Source organism: Caretta caretta, chromosome 10 (assembly GCF_965140235.1).
Source record: "Caretta caretta isolate rCarCar2 chromosome 10, rCarCar1.hap1, whole genome shotgun sequence".
Taxonomy (NCBI): Eukaryota; Metazoa; Chordata; order Testudines; family Cheloniidae; genus Caretta; species Caretta caretta.
Window position 1 is genome coordinate 22756739 of NC_134215.1, and position 23533 is coordinate 22780271.

At 40.5% G+C, this 23533-nt stretch overlaps 1 protein-coding gene across 1 annotated transcript in view; it reads left to right on the forward strand.

The window, feature by feature from the left end:
- Positions 1-34: 34 nt before the first annotated feature.
- The window catches only part of ZC3H7A (zinc finger CCCH-type containing 7A), a 45579-nt gene continuing 22080 nt past the window's right edge, over positions 35-23533 (forward strand). Inside the window, exons 1-8 of the mRNA XM_048867742.2 lie at positions 35-228; positions 14801-14904; positions 15795-15834; positions 16732-16929; positions 18221-18379; positions 21560-21640; positions 21733-21774; positions 22631-22664. Of these exons, the coding sequence (XP_048723699.2) occupies positions 14837-14904; positions 15795-15834; positions 16732-16929; positions 18221-18379; positions 21560-21640; positions 21733-21774; positions 22631-22664 (622 nt within the window). The 5' untranslated portion in view covers positions 35-228; positions 14801-14836. The remainder of the gene's footprint in view (positions 229-14800; positions 14905-15794; positions 15835-16731; positions 16930-18220; positions 18380-21559; positions 21641-21732; positions 21775-22630; positions 22665-23533) is intronic.

Below are 23533 nucleotides of genomic sequence, written 5' to 3' on the forward strand. Positions count from 1 at the left end.
CAGAGATGTGGCCACAGCTGCCAATAGGGCGGGGCTGCTCTGTTTGAGGCGGTTGATTGTGGCGCTGGCCTCCCAGAGGCAGAGGGCGCAAGTACTAGGTGGCCGGGTTTCATCAGCGTAGCTGCCGAGGCAGGAGTGGAGACGGCGCTGTTGTTGTTGTCGTACCGAGAGATCGCCGCTGCCTCCGCTTTCCTCCTCAGCTGCGCCGGCGCCGGAGCTAGCGAGCAGGTACGTGGGGGCTCAGCGAACGCGGGAGCTGGCGGCTAGATCCCCCACCCCCCTAGGGCAGGCTGTCCATTGCCCATCACCACCCCCGCTAGGGGTGGGGGTGCTCTCGGCCCACTTCCTCCTCCTCTCCCCCCTTAGGGAAGCTGGTGTTGTCCCCTCTCCGCAGTGTCGGGGTTGGGTTTATTGCCCCCGGTAGCGGGGTTACCCTGGTGCCTCCCTCCTCAGCTCGTGTTAATCTTGTGCTGGGCTTGGTGAAGACCCTCGTTTGTGGTTCTGCGGCGGGGGCTCCCGATGGAGGTGTGGGGAACGAACACACGGCGGGCAATGCTAAGTGCCCGTTGCGAAGTACGGGCCGGGACCCTTTGGGTGTGATCCCCCTGTGGCGTGAACGGAGCGTGTGTGTGGAACCTCTTTTAGCCGCTGACAATCCCTGCTGCGGCTGGAGGGCCCCGGTGAGAGTGGGGAGGGAGGTGCTGGGGGACAGGCCGCCCCAGCCTATCAACTCTTACAGCCTAATTGTGACTTGATAGAACTTCAAGAGCCCCTGGCCCTATCCACTCAGTCTGGTCCGTTTTAAACAATGATTTACAGCAAGGTCAGGTGTTACACCCGCTCCCGAGTATGTCTGCTATTTTTTTGGTTTTACAACTGCATTTTCCTATGGCTCTTAAAATGGCAGTTTTCTGTTCCTGTGTGATGAGTGAGAGAAGAAAAAATAGTTGGCAAAGGAGGGAAGGTGACTATAAGAAACTCATTATTCAGAGACTGTTTATATACAAAGTGGTGTCAAATACACCAAGTACTATTAAAACAGTATTTTAATTGATCTTCAGGTACACCCTATAGCGGGGTGGGCAAACTTTTTGGCCCGAAGGCCGCATTGGGGTTGCAAAACTGTATGGGGGGACCAGGTAGGGAAGGCTGTGCCTCCCCAAACAACCTAGCCCCTACCCCATATCCACCCCCTCCCACTTCCTGCCCCTTGACTGCCCCCCTCAGAACTACCAACCCATACAACCCTCCGAGCTCCTTGTCCCCTGACTGCCCCCTCCTGGACTCCTGCCCCTCACTGCCCCCCTGGGACCTCACCCCCTATCCACCCCCCCCCCGACTGCCCTGACCCCTGTCCACACGTCCGCCCCCTGACAGGCCTGTTGGGACTCCCATGCCTATTGCCCCCCCACCCCCCAAACCTCTGCCCCATCCAACCACCCCCGTCCCCTGACTGCCCTGACCCCTATCCACGACCCCACCCCCTATCCAACCCCCCTGCTCACTGTCCCCTGGGACTCCCATGCTGATCAAACCGCTCCCTGACACCCCCCCCCCCGAACCTCTGCCCTATCCAATCACACTCTGCTGCCTGTCCCCTTACTACCTCCCCCCCCCCCCCCCCGGATCTCCTACCCCTTATCCAACCCCCGCCCCCTTTGTTAGTCTCTAAGGTGCCACAAGTACACTCCTTTTCTTTTTGCGAATACAGACCAACACGGCTGCTACTCTGAAACATGTCACTAGTGTTACACAATCACAGTGTGGTGTGAGTTACCTTTTCCATTTGTATATGATTTTCTTTCCTGTATGTTAAGAATGAATTTGTTTACAATTGGTATTAATTAATTTCTACAAAGTTAAGAAAAACACCTTAATATATGCAAAGTGCTATCATGTTCACAAATTGAGCAATCAGGAGAAATATAGAGAAATACTTAATCATTCAGTTATAGTAAAAGTTACTTGGAAAGTAGTAGGCAAAAAAATAAAATAAAACACAGAAATGATTTTAAAGTTGATGATGTCTCTCTGTAAAGACACACTCGGTTGTAAGCATCAGATTTAATTAACTGTGGTTATCTTGTGAAACTTCTATCAATATAGTTTTCTTTATAAATACTTTTTCTGTCTAAATAAAGAAAGACACTTAAAATATTAGTTAAAAACAAACCTCAACCTCCTCCCCTCTAAAACAGGGGAATGAGAAGTAACTTTGCAGTGCTTATATCTTCTGTTTTGAGTTTTCAAGGGGGTTTTAAAAATGATGGGGGAAGTGTGATAGCATAAAAGAAAACAAAACGTTTAGTGTCTTGTCTTGTCATTAGTGAGAAGAATCTAAACATACTGTAACAAAATGCTGCTGATAAATAACTTTAAAACGAGTATATTATTCAGCGGTTGAGCTTAAGCTTATTTTTTTTTGCTTATTATATTTAGATGTTTCCTCATAAACACAGTTTAATTTAGTTTCAGTTTAACTACGAACTATTGCAAATAAAGTAGGGGAGTTGGGATATTGCAGTTTAGAGGAATTTTATTAATCAACTCGTCATGGCATAGGACAGTTCACTAATTGTTTCTTACTACTAACCATAAGTAATTATCTTAAAGTTAATCACTGTTTAAAACTAGTAAATACAGATTGTATTTTAAATAATGCCAAGTGAATTTTTTTTTTCCTGCATGGAGTATAGCTTTGATGGGACTGGGAACAGTGGAGATGCCCCTTAGGTGGATGAAATCTTAACCTGGAGCAACTAGGACAGTGTTCCATGTGCTCTCCCTGCTTCCCTCTTCACCTCCCATTTGCCATCAGTGCTTGTGGGGGGTTGGTTCTTTCCTCCCTTCCTTGTGCTGCAAGACGTGGGCAGGGTATCATGTACTTAATCTGGGCGGTGGGCCTGGCCTGCCTGTCACTGATGCTGCTGTTGGTGATGGAGGCTGGTAACAAGGCCAGGTGATTGGCTTCTGCCTACTGCAACTGGATGTGGAGAGAGGTTGGTACTCTCTGCTGCCGAGGTGAGTAGGCGTTCTGGGCTCCCAGTTTCAGCCCCACTCTGAATTGAATTGCTTGATCTCTTTTGATTCCGGTGGCTAGGCTGATGGCCAGTTCTGGGATCTAGAAGGGGCTTTTTCCGATATTGCAAAACTGGCAAACTGCTAGCTGGCGATCTAGTTTGGGGAGTTTAAATTACAACTGCCACAACTTTGGCAGGTTCCAATGCAATTGATGGGTTAGAAAGTGCCCACCTGAGGTCCCTTGAATGCAGTGGTCCTGGACACAGCAATGCATTGTGAGGGGACCTGCCTCAATATCTTTTTTTCAGCTTGTGGCACCATTCATCTTATCACTCCTATCTCTGGCATAGTATAGAGCAGGGTAGTGGGTTGGGGCTCAGGCTTTAAATTAGGGTTCCATGGCTGGCCTGAGGACATAGAGGGGGCATGGCCTTCACACCCACTTTCAGGTTTATGACACCCAGGGCCATTGGTGCCAGTGGAGAATGGCACTAGAACAATCCTGCTCGATAGTTTACAGTTTTCCCTGAAATCTAGAAAAGCACATACTATTCATAATGAAAAGTGTGTGGGCTGAGTTTCAGCTTTCTGATGTCGGCTGTTTTCACTGTAGTGGTGCATGGAGGAGAGGGAGATCGATCATAATAACTGTTTTCACAAAGGGGGAAGGGTAGTGTGTGTAAATGACGTGACTGGTTGGAATTTTGTCAAAAATAAAAGACCTCCCCCCCCAAAAACCCCAAAACAAAACCCCCACAGTTCTTGGGGCAGACACCAAATATGGAAAGGGTTAAACCTAGAAGATGAATGTTTAAGAATTATAATCACACTTTGCACTTGTTTATAATAGACTTTTTTTAACCTTAGCGGAAGCAGTCACTAGCGCTCTAATAATCTAAGTGGAAACTGTGGCTTTTTAGCAATTTCATTCTTCTTCATCATTGAAACTGAACTACAGGGCAGTCAATTTGAAAATAACATCTACAAAATTGTTTCCTAAAATCCACTCCAAAATGAAGAATTTTTAAGTAACGGTCTTATCTTACCAGGTCAAGATGTGAATTATTTTCGTAAATAAATTCTTTGTTAGCCATTGCATATGTTAAGCATAGGGCATGCCATATTATATGAAGTCTTTTTTACAGTTCTTTGCTCACTTATGTCAAGAGACATATATCCCACAATGCTCCGCAAAGCTAAACACAGCTTTTGGCATTAGTGAATATAAAGGCTGTCAAAGGTTTGTTCTGTGTCCTAGTACAGGTACCTTCATGGTTTAAAATATAGTATCCAAAACAGAGATAAGGAGATGTACAGAACAGCAAGTTAAGGAACTGGTACAAACTAGCGGGTAGGATCTTCGTCGACATGCTTTATAACTTGTAAGCAATTGTGCTATAAATATAAGTGGTTGGGGGCATATTTCAAAGCACACCCACTGTGGAACAGCACTGCAAGAAACAGCTTCCCAGAAGGATTGGTATCTTATTAACTCTTTCCTTTCTGTATTATACTGCTATGTTTGGTTTATTGATCTCTTAAGCATTCTTAATAACAAACCATACGTGTAGTCAACTGGCTATGCTTTTAGACAATATTTTGCAGCATTCTGTTGGGACCTTTGGTAACGTTACCCTTTTCAAACAATCAAAAATTGAAAGGAAGTTAATAAAGATGATAGTCTTATTCTTAGCAACTGTCTTCTATTAGTTGAGGTTTTCATTAGCTTGACTTAAAATTACTTTTTTAATGCTACAGTCTGAGGTTCCATACATAGGTCTTTCAAGAATTAGCATATCTCAAACTGTAACTGATCAGACCTGCTGAATTGTGGCTATTACCCCTAAATACAGTTTTTTGCAACTCTAGTGTCTAACGTTTCCGTTTTATAACTAATATTTCTGGCTAACAACAGTTCTCTTGCTTCAAAGAGTCTTTGTGCTGACCTAATTTGTGACCTTGGGCAAGTCACTTCATCTCTGTATCAAAGTTTCAGTTTCCCCATTTTGCGAAGGGGGATAATGGTACTTGCTTTCCTTTGTAAAGTGCTTCAGGATCTCTGGATGAGAAGTGCTATATAGAAAATGTGTGGTGCTGGTTATTGGTTTTGAGTTTTAGCAGTATAAATGCTGGATCAATTCAAAATAGTAATCTGCTTTCACTGACATCCGTAATATGAATATGCGAGATGACTGCATATTTGGTGAAAATGCAGTTCTGTACATTTCATGTGGATGAAGTCTACCTTATTCTCATGATTTTTTTCTTTCCTAGAGCTCATGACAGTTTTGTTATTGTTGAGTCCAAATCTCTTGTACCTAAAGAAAAATTTCTGGCACATTCTGGATGTTAGATCGAGCCTTTAAAATGTTCATTGAGTGCATCAGATAGTGCAGAAAGTAGAAGAGGCTCCTGTCTTGTCCAATGGTGGAGGGAAAAGAAGTGTCCAAGCCTTTTACATTAGGATGAATCAAATGGACTATTGAGGGTAAAAAAAATTTGGTGACTGCTTAGAGTATTTAGTAAAAAAGAAAAATCTGATAGTACAGCTCAGGAAGGAGAGATTGGTGCTGAAGACCTCACTTACGACACTGCCTTCCATTGATGACTTTCTTGGGCACAGGTTGGCCCATTGTGTTTAAGGGTTGCTGGTAGAATGCCCTTCTGGATGGAGGAATTCCTTAGGTTATTCATCAGTGGTATAAGGTTACTTCAGTGCACTGCCTTTTTCTGTGAAATAGGATGAATTCTTGTCGTTCATGGTGAAGATGACCGTCTGTTCAAGACAGTTTTGCTAGTCAAGATTTAGTGGCTGAGGGGTAACTTTTTTTGGTCACCTTCACAGCAGTAGTTCAGGAATTTTATTCCATAGTCAGGTTCTGAGTGGATGTTGAAGTAGTGGTGCTCCAACCTGCTGCCTTTATCTTTCATCTATTCTTCTTCATTGGACTGTGACCTTTGGGGAATAGTATGGAATATGAGTGCAGTGGTTTTCAACAATATGTGGTAATAAGGTTTTGCCAAACTAACTGTTCACTGGTTCTATGGAAGAGCAACACTGTCCATCACAGCTTTTTGGAAATCCACTCTCTGGAGACAGCTTTGTGATGTAGTCCTTAGATAGGGAGATGAAAAAGTTCCGATCTTCGTCAGAAATGGTGTGTGGACTAGTAAAAGTTGTGGGCACTTCTCTTGTCCTCCTCTAGGCCAGTTGCATCAGTGAACATCCGACTGTGCAAGTCGGACTTAAGATAACTTGGCTGAATCTCATGGTAATAGTGGATATGAGATTTTGAGCCAGTCTTGTAGGTGTCATCTGAGCAAGTATTCAAGTCACCTGGTACAATTAAAGTTGGGGATTTAATTACTTATTACAGTAACTCCTCGCTTAACGTTTTAGTTATGTTCATGAAAAATGCTACTTTAAGCAAAACAATGTTAAGCAAATCCAATTTCCCCATAAGAATTGAAGGGTTAACACATTGTTGTTAACGTAGCCTCACACTGTACAAGGTAGCACAAATGGAGGGAGGGGAGACAGCATGGCAGAGAGAGACAAAGACACACAGTATGTGTGTGAGAGAGAGAGACGTGCATTGCCCCTTTAAATACGCTGGCCCCCTCTAAGTACACTGACATTTTAAGTAGATCAGCAAGTTGAGACAGCAGCTGCTGCCAGCAAGCTCCCTCATCCTGGGCTCTGTGGTGTTCCCCCCGCTCTGTGGAGATGGGTGCGGGTGGGAGGGAGAGGACACCCTGACATTAGCATCCTCCTTCTACACCCCCCCCACCCCCAAGCAGGAGGCTCCTGGGAGCAGCTCCAAGGCAGAGGGCAGGAGCAGCACACGGCAGTGGGGAGAGGGACAGTTGAACTACCCAGCAATAGATAGCCTGCTGGGCAGCTGCCGCACAGGGAACTTAGGGGAGCTGATAGTGGGGCTGCCAGTCCACCCTGGTTCCAAGCCCTCACCAGCTAGCTCCAACAGGCTGCTCTTTCTGCAAGCAGTCAACAAAGCAGGTGGCTGCCAAACGTTATAAGGGAGCATTGCACAACTTTAAACGAGCGTGTTCTCTAATTGATCAGCAACATAACATTAACCAGAACGACTTTAAGTGAGGAGTTACTGTACTTATTTATATTATGGTAGGCAGGTAGGGGCCTCAGGTGACTGTCTAAACATGTCAAAGGAAGCATTCCTTGCCTCAAAGACCTCACAGTCTAGGCTTTTGACAAGATATAGCAGGCAGGTGAAACAAACCAACAGGATTAGGGAGGAAATGAAATAACAGTTTTACACACTAGGCAGTAGTCTCAATTCGCCACCTGCCTAGTGTTGCCAACTCCAGTGACCTTTTTCATGGATCACACAGGTTTGGCTGGGGTTGGAGCAGTGTTCTGATGGTGCAAAAAGCTCAAGACTTCACAAATTTCAGCCATGCCTGGTAGGGAAACCCCTTTTGACTGGCTGCTTTCCCCAGTGTCACGCCTCCTGGGGAAGAGCATCCAATTTACAAGCAGACAGAATACTACTCTCTGTCTCCCCTCAGGAGCAGATACCATTCTTATAGGAAGAAAGAGGGTGCAGAGGGAGCCCAGCAGCTCAGGGTGGCTCTGCTCCTTCCGCCCCTCTTGTGAGCAAGTGAATGGTTCATCAGCTGCTTCCCCTCTTCACTCTCCTTCCCTGCAACACCCTGTCCTTGAGGGGACAGGAGTGGGTGAAGAACCCCAGGTGCTGCCCGCCAGCCAGGAAGGGGAGACAGGAGACCCTGCTGCAGCTCCTCTAGGCTGGGAGAGATGAGTGAAGAGCCCATGAGGTGCAGGAAGAGCAGAGGTGGATTCACCAAGGGAACAGTCAGCATGGGTTCACCAAGGGCAAGTCATGCCTGACTAATCTAATTGCTTTCTATGATGAGATAACTGGCTCTGTGGATGAGGGGAAAGCCATGGACGTGTTATTCCTTGACTTTAGCAAAGCTTTTGATACGGTCTCCCACAGTATTCTTGCCAGCAAGTTAAAGAAGTATGGGCTGGATGAATGGACTATAAGGTGGATAGAAAGCTGGCTAGATCGTCGGCTCAACGGGTAGTGATCAATGGCTCCATGTCTAGTTGGCAGCCAATATCAAGCGGAGTGCCCCAAGGGTCAGTCCTGGGGCCGGTTTTGTTCAATGTCTTCATTAATGAGCTGGAGGATGGCGTGGACTGAACCCTCAGCAAGTTTACAGATGACACTAAACTGGGAGGAGTGATAGATACGCTGGAGGGTAGGGATAGGATACAGAAGGACCTAGACAAATCAGAGGATTGGGCCAAAAGAAATCTGATGAGGTTCAACAAGGACAAGTGCAGAGTCCTGCACTTAGGACAGAAGAATCACACGCATTGCTACAGCCTAGAGACCAAATGGCTGGGCAGCAGTTCTGCAGAAAAGGACGTAGGAGTTACAGAGGACGAGAAGCTGGATATGAGTCAACAGTGTGCCCTTGTTGCCAAGAAAGACTAACAGCATTTTGGGCTGTATAAGTAGGGGCATTGCCAGCAGATCGAGGGACGTGATCGTTCCTCTCTATTCGACATTGGTGAGGTCTCATCTGGAGCACTGTGTTCAGTTTTTCCACATCCTTCTTGTAGTGTGGGCACAAAACTGAATGAGTCCAGTGGAGGGCAACAAAAATGATTAGGGGACTGGAACACATGACTTATGAGGAGAGGCTGAGGGAACTGGGATTTAGTCTTCAGAAGAGAAGAGTGGGGGGATTTGATAGCTGCTTTCAACTACCTGAAATGGGGTTCCGAAGAGGATGGATCTAGACTCAGTGGTAACAGATGACAGAACAAGGAGTAATGGTCTCAAGTTGCAGTGGGGGAGGTTTAGATTGGATATTGGGAAAATCTTTTTCACTAGGAGGGTGGTGAAAAACCAGAATGTGTTATCTAGGGAGGTGGTGGAATCTCCTTCCTTAGAGGTTTTTAAGGTCAGGCTTGATAAAGCCTTGGCTGGGATGATTTAGTTGGGGATTGGTCCTGCTTTGAGCAGGGGGTTGGACTAGATGACCTCCTGAGGTCCCTTCCAACCCTGATATTTTGATTCTTTGAGGTGAGGCTGGGTGGGGCAAGGGATAGAGAATTAATAGGGTAGTGGGTAGATGGAAGGGGGATGGGCAGATGTGGGGGTGTAAGCTTCTGTAGCAGGTGCCAAAATCATGTTAATAAATTTGGGAGTAGTGGCATACTAATTCTCTCTCTCACTGGGGGTGGATGGGTCAAGTCAAGGATCAAAAGATAGACAAAAACCTCAATATATTCTCTGCTTTTAAAAATCTTGTTTTTTTTAGGCCAATCTCATTTTTTAGGGTTCAGATAATTGATTGTTGACCTTTGGGCTGACAACACTGCTAATATCTATGTGTTCAACAGTGGCTCTGATGTACAACAGCTCTGGCAGTTGTCTGTTTGGGAGAAGAAAAGCGATCTGGATAATGCTAGGATTTCCATATCCGACCTGTTCTGTGGTGTACATGCTAGAGAACTCAATGAGTTCTTCCGAGGTCAAATACCAATACTATTGCCACTCTACCTTCTTTGTTCTCTCTGTAAGATTATGATGTATTGAGGAGCCTGGTGGCATGAGCTATACCAGGATAAAACTGGTCCTATCATTTTCCAAGGTTTTGATGATACATGCAGACTTGTTCTGTGGTGTACATACCAGGTGTGGGGTGCGCAAGATCAATATGTAAATAATGTTGGTATTGTAACCTGCCAATGTCATATTAGTTGTCATGAGCCTGAGTTTTGGGAAATTTCCTTTCTTTTTGTGGGAAGATGGTGGCATATGTCCAGCCTGGCTTTGGTGTTTCTTTTTAGATCTCCTCACGCTTACTGTAACTGGAATTCAGAAGTTTAATCCATGGAGTGGTGAAGATGGGAAGCAGAGATGCTCACATGCCCAGATAGAAAGATTTTCATGCTGCCTTTTGGCATGTGTGCTTGGAATTGCTTACCATTATGCCATGTGCTTCTACTATACAATACTTTACAAAGTTTATTTTGTATCTGTCTTGCCTAGATCTAAAAACACTATAGAATTGACTAATAAAGTCATAGGAAAGAAATTTAAATATAAAACAGTGGAGAATATGTTAAAGTATGTTGTCCTAGGCTTTTATGGTGTATTTCCTATCCTGGAAAAGGATCATTGAAGGTTGCCTTTGTACCCAAATGAATGAATAAACTTTGAGTACTTTGTATCAGTGGCATATTCTTAAGCTTAGCTATAATTGACTTTCTATTTTATCTGTTTGGTATCAAGGGTCACAATAAGGAATTCTGTATATTCAGTGGAACAGAGAACTTGAGGGGTCCTTTGGGGATGTGTTTCAACTCTGTGCCACATTTTAGGCATGGTTAAAATGAGAATAATTCTTATACCTTACAGAGATGATATAGCTTTTTAAGATCCTTGGATGAAAGGTATTAGAAAAATGCAAGGTATTAACAGTAAATGATTTAGGGTTACTTCTAGATTTTAATTAAAAAGTTGCTCATCTGGAAAATCTACCTTTTGGCTGAAGTAACTTATGGCCTGGAATTTTCTCGGCCTAGAAGTAAGTAAGTGTGTGTGTGTGTGTGTGTGTTTAAAGTTTGAACAAATTATCTGCACCTGTGCCACAGGTTGGGTTTATAGGTTGAGCATGGTAAAGGTCAAAAATGCATAAACACCAGCTGACTGTTTTTGTTTAGGACTGTTGCCCTTTTTGAGAACTTCATCAGAGAACAAAATGTTACTCATGGTTGCTTCCTTTTCTTTCTGAGCAGTCAAGAACATTTCTTTAGGATAAGAATCAATTTCCACAGTCCTCATTCTCTGTAGAATAGCTCTTCAACTGTCAGTGTGGACAGTTAGAGCTTTTTGGATGAAGTTTTGAACTGGCTCTAAATTTTCATTTGAGCTGATCAATATAGATCCATGCTAGTCTAAGTCTATTGGCCAGCCTGGGAAGCTTGCTCCCGTGGGCTCCAAAATGCTGTATAGACATACCCTTAGACTCTTAAATAACTCAAATGCTTTGGAAAATTTTCTTGTTTTCCTTAAATGTTACAGTACAAATATCCAAATACTGTTGTCAGGGGTGCTGTATGAATTATAGGGGGGGGGGAGAAATACATCCATGCATTGAAGGGGAGTGAGACCAAGTGATAAGGACATGAGAGAGGCCACACAGGATCAGACCAGTGGTCCATCTAGTTTAGTATCCTGTCTTCCAACAGTGGCCAACGCCATATCTTCAGAGGGATTGAACAGAACAGGGCAATTATCGTGTGATCCATCTCCTGTGATCCATCCCATGTTGTTCAGTCCCAGCAACTGGTCTATGGACACACTTAGCATTTTCCATTGGCATGTTAGACAACTTTTCAAATAGCTGCCTGCACACACATTTTATAAACATATCATGATTAAATTCCCAAAATTTGTTCATCATAAAATGACTTTTGGGGAGAAATATATCCTTTTACAACTATGCTGAATGAAATAACTTTTTAAACTATGCATTACAAATATCTAAAGTGTTTCACTTTCACCCAACCAGTACAAATTCTTTTCTTTCCACACGAACACTTGTTGGACAATGTCTTAACTTATCAGAATCCTCCTTTCTTCTTGGTTGTCTGAACATGATTTTTCCTGAGGGCTATTCTTCCTTTATTAGAAAAATTAATGAAATAAAATGGGAACTTGATAGAAATATAGAATCTGTTAATTTATTACATACAGTTTTTAAACTTTAATATTTTTTAAACAAAATAAATTCAGCTCTATTTAAAAGATAAAACAAAAACCCTTCCTTTTCCTCCAGAAGGAAGCACAGCTTAACTGTAAACTTGCTCAATGCTGAAAGTTACCATATAAGTTTTATTCTAGGGGCAATCTTACTCAACCATAGTTTAAAGAAATATGTCTTGCTGTTAATTCCATCATTTCAGAATCAGTATTGCTCTTGCATTGCAGTTAGAGGGCAGATAGAATTGCATTAGCTATTTGGTCACACTTAGGGCATCCTTAGTATTGAAACTGGTGTACTGTATTACTTTTTTTGTCCCTTTTTATATAAGGAGTGACTTGCATTATATGTGTATTTTTAAGATTGTCAGGAACACCAAGAGTATTGAATGTAGATACTCCTTTATTGTAATGGCAGGGGGAGGAGGAGAAATAACTTTATAATCTGAACAAATGATTGATTAAACTTTAATAGCTATAGGACCATTAAACAAGATAAAATCAATGAGTTAAATTGAATGATATTTTAACTAGGGATATAAATTATCAAATCGTCAGCATTAGTCTTACCTTTAACCCACCCTAACCTTTAGCCCCTAGCCCTGGGCCGACCTGGCCGGAGCTGCCCCAGCCCCTCTCCCTTTAATTGGTTAAATGATATAATTTTAATAGTTTAAACAGTTAACTTTTTAAATGATATATACATCCCTAATTTCAGCAATACCTCTTGTTTCTGGCAAAGCTTAATCAGATTAATTTGTATTAAAGCTGTGACACAAAAGACAAATATCTACACTTGAGCTCTTTCTGAGTTTATCAAAGCAAACCTAAACATTGTGATGGATTTTTAAGTCATGTGTGTTGATCACAAAACTGAGAGGCTTACTAATTAGACTCATCTTGCTTTTAATTCTGTCAGCAGTTAGGAGATGAAGATACAAAAACATCTCCCTAGATTTTGACTTCATACGGTCGGTATCGTTTATATTAGAGGGTATTCCAACATATTTTTCAGTAATAAATGAAACAGTTTTACAAGTTTATTTCGCCTGCAGGAAATACAACAGCAGTTATTGGTGCAAAATATTTTGTGAGCATCTGGTGGTATTTTAGCAGTAGTGCAGTGAATTTGGTTTTTTGAGAGCAGGGTTGGGTATTTGACTGGTCCAAAAATCTCCCACAAATGCAAACAAACTTGTTTGTCTTAGCAATTGGCTGAACAAGAAATAGGACTGAATGGACTTGTAGGCTCTGAAGTTTTACATTGTTTTGTTTGAGTGCAGTTAAGTAACAAAAAACCCCTACAGTTGTAAGTTGCACTTTCATGATAGAGATTGCGCTACAGTACTTGTATGAGATGAGTTGAAAAATATTGTTTCTTTTCTTTATCATTTTTACAGTGCAGATATTTGTAATAAAAATAATGTGAACACTGTACACTTTGTATTCTGTGTTGTAATTGAAATCGATATATTTGAAAATGTAGAAAAACATCCAAAAATATTTAATAAATTTCAGTTGGTATTCTGTTTTTTACATGGTGATTAATCACGATTAATTTTTTTTAATTGTGAATAATTTTGTTTAGTTAATCGAGTGAGTTAACTGCGATTAATCAACAGCCCTAAAAAAGTAAGACAACCATAGGTACTTATGCCAAATTACCAAAAACGTTACTTAACTAAGTTGTTTTAATTCAGAATAATTAGAAACAGAATGAAATGAAGTTCTAGAAAAATGAAAGAATGGCACCATGATTACTCCTGGGGGAATTCTAAGCCAAAAAATTAAATTCTGTGCACGATATTTTAAAATTCTGCAAAATTCTGTATATTTTATTAGTCAAAATAACACTATATAATCACACCAGTTTCAGTTATTTTGGTAATTTATTTCAAAATACCTGTCAGCAACTACATCTATAACAATACAGACACACAAAATTTCCCCCAGGAGCAGAGAGTTAAAGAAACCCCTGTTTCCTCTGCCCCTTCTCCCTCAGAGCACAGCAGGAGGGTGCCCCCCCAGCCCAGACACTTGCACCCCCTCTTCCCTCAGAGCCCACCTGGAGGTCCTCCCCAGCCCCAATACTTGCACCCGTCTTCCCCCCAGAGCCCAGGGATCCAGAGGGAGAAACATCTTGGTGCTGGGTCCTAAGCTTGTATGGAGTTTCCTGTACGCCACCTCCTTCCTTCAGGGCATGCCAGGAACTGCAGCTGCTGAGAGTCCTCCATCTCCTCCCCCTCCTGCTTCTCCCTCTCCCTCCCCCCGCCCTGGTGTCTTCTACTTGCAAGCTGGGCTGTGGGGTCCAGTGGCCAGCAGCACCTCTGCAACCCATTTCTGTGGGAGAAAAAGGAAATCCCTGCATTCACAACTCTAATTTCTGCGCAAATTCTGCAAGCGCAGTGGTGCAGAATTCCCCAGGAGTACTTGATGCAGAGAGGTAGGCCATAGCCTATGTTAGGGCATTCTTGCTGGAATATTTGACCATGGTCAAATAAGTGTTTGACTGGCGGCTTGCCAAGTTTGTTTGAGACTGTAACATGGTCCTATGCCATCTAGAGTGGACAAGTTCCCGAATAGTCAGAGTACTTACCGCTGTTTGGTAGCGACTAGCCTGGCTATTTTGCAGTGGCTCTGACACACTTCACTTATAAGTCTATCTAGTCCTTCATGAGTGGAGGAATAACATTCTCAGCAGGTGAGAGGAATAGAAACAGAGATTGGCAGGGAGGTTCTCTGTGAAATTGTTGCACACAACTCGGGAGAAAAAAGAGAATGTTGGGTTGGACACTAGGCTTATACCCACCCCTGCTTATAGTAGGAACTTAATTTTAATGCAGCGTCTGGAAAAAATGACTTCTCGCTCCTACTTCTGTGCAGTATCAGCATTGTTATTGAACCTAGCCCTGGTGTGAGATTTGAACCATCTGGTCTAGAGGCAAATGTACTAGCAAGTGGGGCATGTTAAAAGCCTCTGTTTATTCTTTCAGAAACCGCAGAGTTAAAAAGTGGATGTGCGGGGTAACATGTCCAGTGTACCTGAAGACAGAAGTATCAGACAGCAGGACATCAAGAAAGGATTGCAATTTATACAGTAAGATCTTATGACAGATGTTCTTATGGGTTTGTGTGTGTGTACAGTCCTACTTAAAATGTGAAAAGAAAAGGAGTACTTGTGGCACCTTAGAGACTAACCAATTTATTTGAGCATGAGCTTTTGTGAGCTACAGCTCACTTCATCGGATGCTGTAGCTCACGAAAGCTCATGCTCAAATAAATTGGTTAGTCTCTAAGGTGCCACAAGTACTCCTTTTCTTTTTGCGAATACCGACTAACACGGCTGTTACTCTGAAACCTGAGACTTAAAATGTGGTTAGACTTTTTATTTATACTGTCTTTAAAGAGTGAGATAAGGGTGAGCATTTGGCCAATTCATACTTCATTATCTATCCACATTTCAGCATACTCTTGTTTTTAAATGTTTAGGGGCTCAAAATTGACCCTCCCGTTTGCTTTAACACAAATAGGAATGCCAGAACTAAGGCTGACCATGCACCCTTAATTTAGGCTACTGGTGCGTAAGCATTACAGTAGTGTGCAATCATGTAATTAACAAAAAGAAAAGGAGTACATGTGGCACCTTAGAGACTAACATTTATTTGAGCATAGGCTTTCATGAGCTACAGCTCACTGCATCCGACGAAGTGAGCTGTAGCTCACGAAAGCCTATGCTCAAATAAATGTGTTAGTCTCTAAGGTGCCACAAGTACTCCTTTTCTTTTTGCGGATACAGACTAACACAGCTGCTACTCTGAAACATGTAATTAACAGCTACTCTTTTTTCTAGGACCCCTGCCTAATATACAAAATGGATGGTGCTCAGGGAATGAATTAAGGGTTCTGAGTGCTACAGACAACACTAAGTTTAATATTTATTTTTAACAATCTATTCATTTACAAAATTTGCTTATCTTTAATTCCTAGGTCTACTCTGCCCTATCCAGGGACACAAGAACAGTATGAGGTAATGGAGTTATTCTCTGAAATCTATTAGAAACATATGATTCTATAATAGGTGGAAATCTTCCTTGTGGTGCTTTTTAAAAAAAAAAAGTCAGTTTTTCTGAGGGTCTAAATGACATTTTTACTAGTTTTTAATACTGATAAACTACAGTGGTATTTATCTTTCACTATCTTGTCCCACCCTGCCATGTATATAATCAAATATTTGAATGCACAGAAATAAGTTATATAGTAGCTCAGAGAGAGAATTTTTAAACTGCAAGTTCACTCAACCTTGGCTACAAACTTAGTTCCTACAATTTCAGGAATCAAGATCGTGTTCTTTTTTCAGTGAAGTTAGTTTAGCACCTCATTAGCTAGACAGGAGGAGGTAGATTCACATGGTGAAACTACCCAGGCATTTTTCTGCAGTTGTAGATAACTGGTCATTAGTTTAGTTTTGCAGCTCGCTTTCTGTTGATATTAAAACTCTCTTCTTTCTCAGTGGTTTGAGTTTTGGACATGAATGGGCAACTGGTCTGATCCAAACTTTTCCTGTCTGAGACTTCCGTGTGAAATACCAGAATATATATGGGGTGTGTGTGTGTGTGTGTGTGTATTTTGTTCCTGCAAAGGGTAACTATTTCACATGTCGTACATCTTTCATGAGCTGCTTTGTCAACAGTTGTGTCCTACATTTATACCTAGGTTCTTTGGTAATGGGTACCTTAGAAATGCCTAGATAATACTTCTCTTGCTACTTTCCTGTAGTGTATTTTCTTTTAACCTGGAAACCAAATCTTTGCATTCAATTTTTTTCCCATTAACTTGTTGCGAGAAAATTGTGAGTTAATATGTATTCAGAAGTATGGAATGTTTGCAGAAAGTTCTTCTGTTCATGAGTGCTTCTTTGTTCCAGTTATTCATACGAGGGCTTGTTAGAAATCTCTTCAATGAAGGGAATGATGCATACCGAGAAGGTGATTGGGGAAGGTCACAGAGCCACTATACAGAAGCTTTAAACATATCAGATTATGCCAATTCTGAAGAAATCCACATTTCCAATGAAATACTAGAGAAGCTGCATGTAAACCGTATAGCATGTTATTCAAATTTGGTAAGCTATTTTTATTTAAGCTTTTGCTTCTTTTCAGAGAGAGTACATTAACAAAATATGAAGCCATAGAAAATTCACTAGTAGATAAAGAGCTCTTGGTTATGGTTTGAGAATTGTCAAAATGATTCAAAACTTGATTCTCAGTCGTCTCTCTTTAAATATGTAAGCATGTGTCTAGATATATTTAGACAATAATACTAGAAGTATCCTACTAATATAAAATGGTCATACCACACTCAAATGCTGATAAAGCGGTAGGCTCATCCTTCAGATAAGATTTGTACTATACCTACTTCCCTGTCTTTTTGCCTGTGGGTGGACATGTTTTTGGGGGGTGGGGGGAGATCTTAATGATGCCCCTATTTTTCACTGGGCTTTATACTTAAGCTACACATGGACCTTTTCAACCAGTGTGACCTATGTAGGGAGCATAAATGTGTGTATATATAAAGTACTAGTGCTGCTCCTTAATTGTCTAGAAAAGTTGCTAATGAGTGAGGCCAGATACTTCCTCCTCTCACAAATCATCTGTGGTGCCTCTTCTAAAATTTTCCATTTGTCATTTACCATTATAGTGATCCATTTACTGGAACATCAACAGATATCAAGTATGAAGAATTAATGAACCAAAGGCATTATTACTGTTTCCTTCCTTTCCAGCTACATAAAGAAAACCCTTTCTTATTTCCAGAATGAATTCAAAATAAAATCTTAAACTTCTACCTTGAATTCATCTAGAACTGAACTATCCAGAATCTGTCCAAGTAATAGGGCTGTCTGTCTTTCTGTGAGCCAGATACACTGCACTTTTGTCAAATAATATAAACTAGGATCATGAGGCTTAGTACAAGCAGGCTTTAGTACTTTTGCTGCATGAACGCTACCTTTGTAAGGTAACTACTCTGCTGTGCTACCTGAGTCAGTGATTTTTCATTAAACATGGTAAATGGTAGCCTTGAAATAAATACTAACTTTTTTTATTATTTCAAGGTTGAATTATGTTTTAGCTGGACTACAAAGAGGGTTCTAGCATACTTTGGCAAAATACTGTCTGTCTTCATTTGCAATCTGACTACACAGCATTCCATGCTATTTGTAAGAACAGTAAACAGCGTTAATTTTGGGTCAGAGTTACTCACTTTTATCCAGAAGTAAAACGTTAACAAGGAATAACATCCTAAGAAGAATTCCAGCACTTTTTGATTTAAATATGCGCTATTTGAATCTTCTACTCTAGTAACAAAATATTATTTATTGAATAAGCCCTTAAACTTTTTTGCCTTTCTCACAGAGATTGCATGATAAAGTTCTAGAAAACTGTGAAATAGCTTTAAGGTTAAATGAAAACAATTTCAGAGCTCTATATCGGAAATCCAAAGCCTTAAATGAATTGGGAAGGTATAAGAAGGCTTACGATGTTGTTGCAAAATGCTCTCTGGCTGTACCACAGGTAAGTAAATTATACATTGTTAAGTTTACTTTACAAATAATGTTTTGGAAATAGCTGGTACTTTATGTAATACAATATTTTCTCGAACGCTTATTTATTGCACCTGTTTTCAGTGTGGAAGCTAAGAAATATGAGGGGTTTTTTTTTGTTTTGTTTTTTTTTGGTAGGAAAAACTAGGGCCCCCAAATTAAGTAGAGCTGACACAGTTGCCTGATCTTTTTCAGCAAGGAAAATTGAGTCACGTGATGTTTTGTTTTTGCTAGTATGTATGGATGGCATCAGTGAGATTCTTTTAGAGCAGTGATACTCAGACCTCAGTGGTTCAGGAGCCAAATTAGCAATCAGCATTACCCAAAAGAGCCACAGTGGTAAATGAAACGATAAATTCACACTATAGTACTCCATATTCATATTGAAACTGTATGATGGGAAATATTATTTAGCTTTCATTTTTATTTATTTTTTTTATTTATATATCTCACAGCAGAATGACTGACCACATATTATTTTATCAACTACAGTTGGTTAAATAACATAGTAAAAGTCTCCTGATTGGTTAATAATTTAAATCACATTTGTGTTTTAATAGCATGTGCTGCAAAGAACCGCAGGAGATGCATTAAAGAGCCACTTGTGGCATTGGAGCCTCAATCTGAGTATCAGATTGTTTTTGAATTTCTTTAATGTTCTAGTTTTCCTCTAGCTATTCTAATATTTATTTACCTGTCATACATTCAGAATCTTCAAATCACACTTCTTACCTTCAGAAAAATGTCCTCTCCTTTAAATACATATTTTTAAAAAGTGCATTAGAATCAGATAAGCTATGCAAATTGGAATTATTTACTTTGGCCACAAGGATTAAATGATTAAATTAAAGGATTAAATTAAATCCAGCAGGAGAGTGAGTTTGTGTGTGTATGGGGGTGGGGGGGTGAGAACCTGAATTTGTGCTGGAAATGGCCCACCTTGATTATCATGCACATTGTGTAGAGAGTTGTCACTTTGGATGGGCTATCACCAGCAGGAGAGTGAATTTGTGTGGGGGGGTGGAGGGTGAGAAAACCTGGATTTGTGCTGGAAATGGCCCAACTTGATGATCACTTTAGATAAGCTATTACCAGCAGGACAGTGGGGTGGGAGGAGGTATTGTTTCATATTCTCTGTGTGTATATAAAGTCTGCTGCAGTTTCCACGGTATGCATCCGATGAAGTGAGCTGTAGCTCACGAAAGCTCATGCTCAAATAAATTGGTTAGTCTCTAAGGTGCCACAAGTACTCCTTTTCTTTTAATGATAGCAGGGCCGTCCTTAGGCATTCGAGGCTGTGTAGGTCACCCAAAAATTTGGGGTACCCCTGGGTCTTAGTATCCACCCTCCAACCTCTTCCTATCCCCTGTTCTGACCCTTCCTGCAGGCTCCCACAGCTGGTTGCTGCAGCCTGGTGACTCTTACTCCAGAGGGGATCTAGTAACTTAAAAGTGAGAGAGCCTTCCAGCTTGCCAGGCCTATTAGCACAATGTTGAAACTGTTAAAGAGCCATTCAAGTGGTAATGAAGTCATTTGACAGGCATTTGCCAACCCCCAGGTATATACTGTCAGATTCTGAATTTACTGACAAAAACAGTTGTGCATTACTGTAATATTTACTCAGAACATGTTAGTCTACAGGACCTTGTATTAAAATTTGCTTTAAAAATAATTCATTAGTGCAGTGTTTCCCAAACTTGGGATGCCGCTTGTTCAGGGAAAGCCCCTGGCAGGCTGGGCCGGTTTGTTTACCTGCTGCGTCTGCAGGTTCGGCCGATCGCAGCTCCCACTGGCTGTGGTTTGCTGCTGCAGGCCAATGGGGCTGCGGGAAGCGGCGGCTGCGGATTTTTAGATGCACAATCTGAGTATTCATCTTTAGGCTTAAATGCTTGGATTTTCAGACCTGCAGTTTTTAAAATAAATCCTTCAAAGGACCTCCCTTATGTCAAATACATTTTTAATTTTAATGACTGTAGTACAAAAAACTTGCTTCCATTGGTCATGGGGCACCAGTTTAATAATACTGTGTCAGGTCCCATAAATCCTAAGGATGGCCCTGAATGATAGACCTCTTTGTAAACATCCCTTATCCCAGTAATGTAATGGCAGGTGTCATGTTAGTACTAGTTGACTATTCCGTTTGTGATGGATTTTGTGCTGTGCTTAAGACCCGTGACTGTTTCATATTTGGCATTCCCCCTTCTGCCTTGTTTCAGATGCCTTTGTAGATGTGGCTTCTCCCACTGACTAGTCTCCACCATGGATTTTTCTTTTGCTATCTATGCTGTGGGGTGAATGGTTACTTCTTCTCCATTTGATTCTAAATATTGATTAATATATATCTTTAATCTGGCATCCTGTTCAAAATGAACCTTTAGAAGACATGATTGTGAATTTTGTGTGGCTTTTTTTTTCCTTTTCAAGACACAATTTTTGGCAAAGTGGCCAGAAATTTAAAAGTGCTGGGCACACATGACCACTTCAGTTGGCATTTCTCTGCTTTATACACCTGAAAACTGGACCACTTAGCTAGGTGTCTAAATTTCAATTTCAAAGCCTAACTTTAGGTACTCATATTTGAATACCTTGGCCCTAAGGTTTAAAGTAAATCTGCCTTGATTCTTCTTGTAACTTTGACATATTCTGAAAACTAAACTTTAAACTGTCAAATATTCTGAATGCTATCTGTCATCTAAAATATGAATTAACTAGGACAAAGTGAAATATGACTTGATTTTAACACAACGCTTCCAGATACAACAGAGTATATTCCCAAAAACAAATTAAATATTCAGTGATGTTCTTTAATAGTTGACATGCTAATCGAAATGTGGCCTTCAGTTTGTAAAACTACAAAAAATACTCAAACTGTAGAATCTGTAAATCATACTTTAATTGCTAAAGGCCTTTGTCTTTATGGATCTTAAACTCATGTTGGATAAAATGGTATATACCTTTGAACTCCGTTATAGACAGATGTTTATAATTTTTATTTACATGTGGGGTTAGAAGCACACTATCATAATTCCTATTTACTTTGGAATGAGAAAACAGTTGTATCACTTTGCCTGAGGGGTGGGGTGTGTGTGTGTGTGTGTGTGTGTGTGTGTATGTATAGAAGTATATAGAAATGTATATGTATTTGTTTTAGGATGAAAGTGTGATAAAGCTGACTCAAGAACTTGCTCAGAAACTAGGATTAAAAATAAGAAAAGCATATGTCAGAGCAAGGGTAAGGAAGTTTTTTTTTGTTTGTTTTGTTTTTAAACCTCATTCTGAGTTTTTAATATCAACTTACACTTACCATGACATGTTTAATTGCAGCCAACTTCCTCAAACTCAGTTTCTGGAGAAGTGTCAATTAAGGTAAGGTTCCACATGTTCACAGTATAAATTGATTTTGAAAGAACTGTTTTCTGTATTCTTACAGTGAAGTGAAACTGACCAGTTAACATTTGGTTAAAGTTTCTGTATCTTAAGCAATGGTAAGGATTCTTGTCTAACCTTGTGCTTGGTTTTGCCATGAGTATAATATCTTACTCAATCATTTGATCACTTTTATCCAAGTTATCTTTGTACGAGAACTTACTTGAATAAAAGATAGTTAAAAATGCTGTCTTTACTCTGTTTGGCCTTAATTATTCGTAAGGTCTTGCTAAATGGACACAGTTAACCATTGCTTTCTGTACTTAATGACAACTTAAGTACTACAGATGTCCAGGTGAGTACTATGGTTCACATAGGTTAAGGATAGCAAGTTGAATGCAGCTCAGACACTGATAAAGATGTACTATGAAACCTGCACAGATGCAGTTCCAGGTCTTAGAGGCATAAAGTTCACCTAAATTGTAAACAGATGTTGGCTAGAATTGGTTACACGTTACATTAGTAAACATGAACACTTTAAAACAGTTTATTTAAATCTAAACAGTAAATAAAGAACATATCTTATTTTAGGAAATGAAAATTTGTTACGTTTAGTCTCACTTTTGTTAATTTCAGTTTCTTATGGCTGCAATGCTTGGGTTTCACACACTACAAGGAATGCTTTTGTTTGAAAAGCGATTTTTCTTTCATCTTTAATTGTGGAAATCTAAATTCTCATAAATTTTACAAAAGCTAAATTTTAGGTCAAACTTAGATTGATAAAGTCAACTTAAAAATGTATGCTTGAAGGGTCTTGTTGCTCTTCAAATTAATTGATTGTTTTACTTATCTACAGAATTCAAATTCTTCTGTAGAAGATATTGAGTCAGGTGAGTCTTCCTGGACTACAATATTGTTTGTTAATGAAAGGAAGCTAGATACAAAGTGCAGCGCTGGTGTGTTTGTCATTGTCAATATTCATAAAATTCTTTATATGAATCATGAATTGAGCTCTTCTCCGGAGTTTGCCTTCTGTGAAACTGGTATTATATTTCTATCAAGTGTGTGTGAAGGTACAAAGAGCATTACAACTAGGAAAGCTGCTTTCAAAGATGACTTCAGCAGTGGTTTCTCCCACATCCCTTGTCATAGGTAATAACTGTAGTGACTTGTAAAGGTGACACAGTCTCCACTTCAAGGGGTTAAAAAAATTATTTAAAAAAATCAAAAAAGTTTCTCAAGTCAGTCCAAGAAATAACTTCACATATCACTTCTTAGAACAGTTTTTTAATTTGCCAGCAAACTAAACTTAATAGACTGTGTGAAAGGTGTATGGCATTTTGAGGGATTTGAGTGAATGGTGTGTGTGTGTGTGTGTATGCATAAGAGAATACAGGTTAAGGTGGCTGTGCAAACTTTATTTAAATTTCCTGACTTTGTTGTTGTTTTCTCTTTTTTTTTTTTAATATTGTGGTGTTCTAATATAACTTCTGTAACTTGGAAAAATTAGTGCTGAGGGGGTGGACGTGGGGAGGCAGAATAAAGCTAGCATGTGATAACTTAGGCCACAAGTCTCCGACTCTTCCCGCCTACTTAGCATATCAAAATATGCAAACATTCCAATATACACATCTGCATATTTTCTTCTGAAGTTAATTGGTTAATACAAACACTTGGTATGCTTTTCTTAAGCATCTATATCTTTATTCCAAAATTAAATTTCTTTAAGGCAAAACATATTTGTACCAGATTAAAAGTG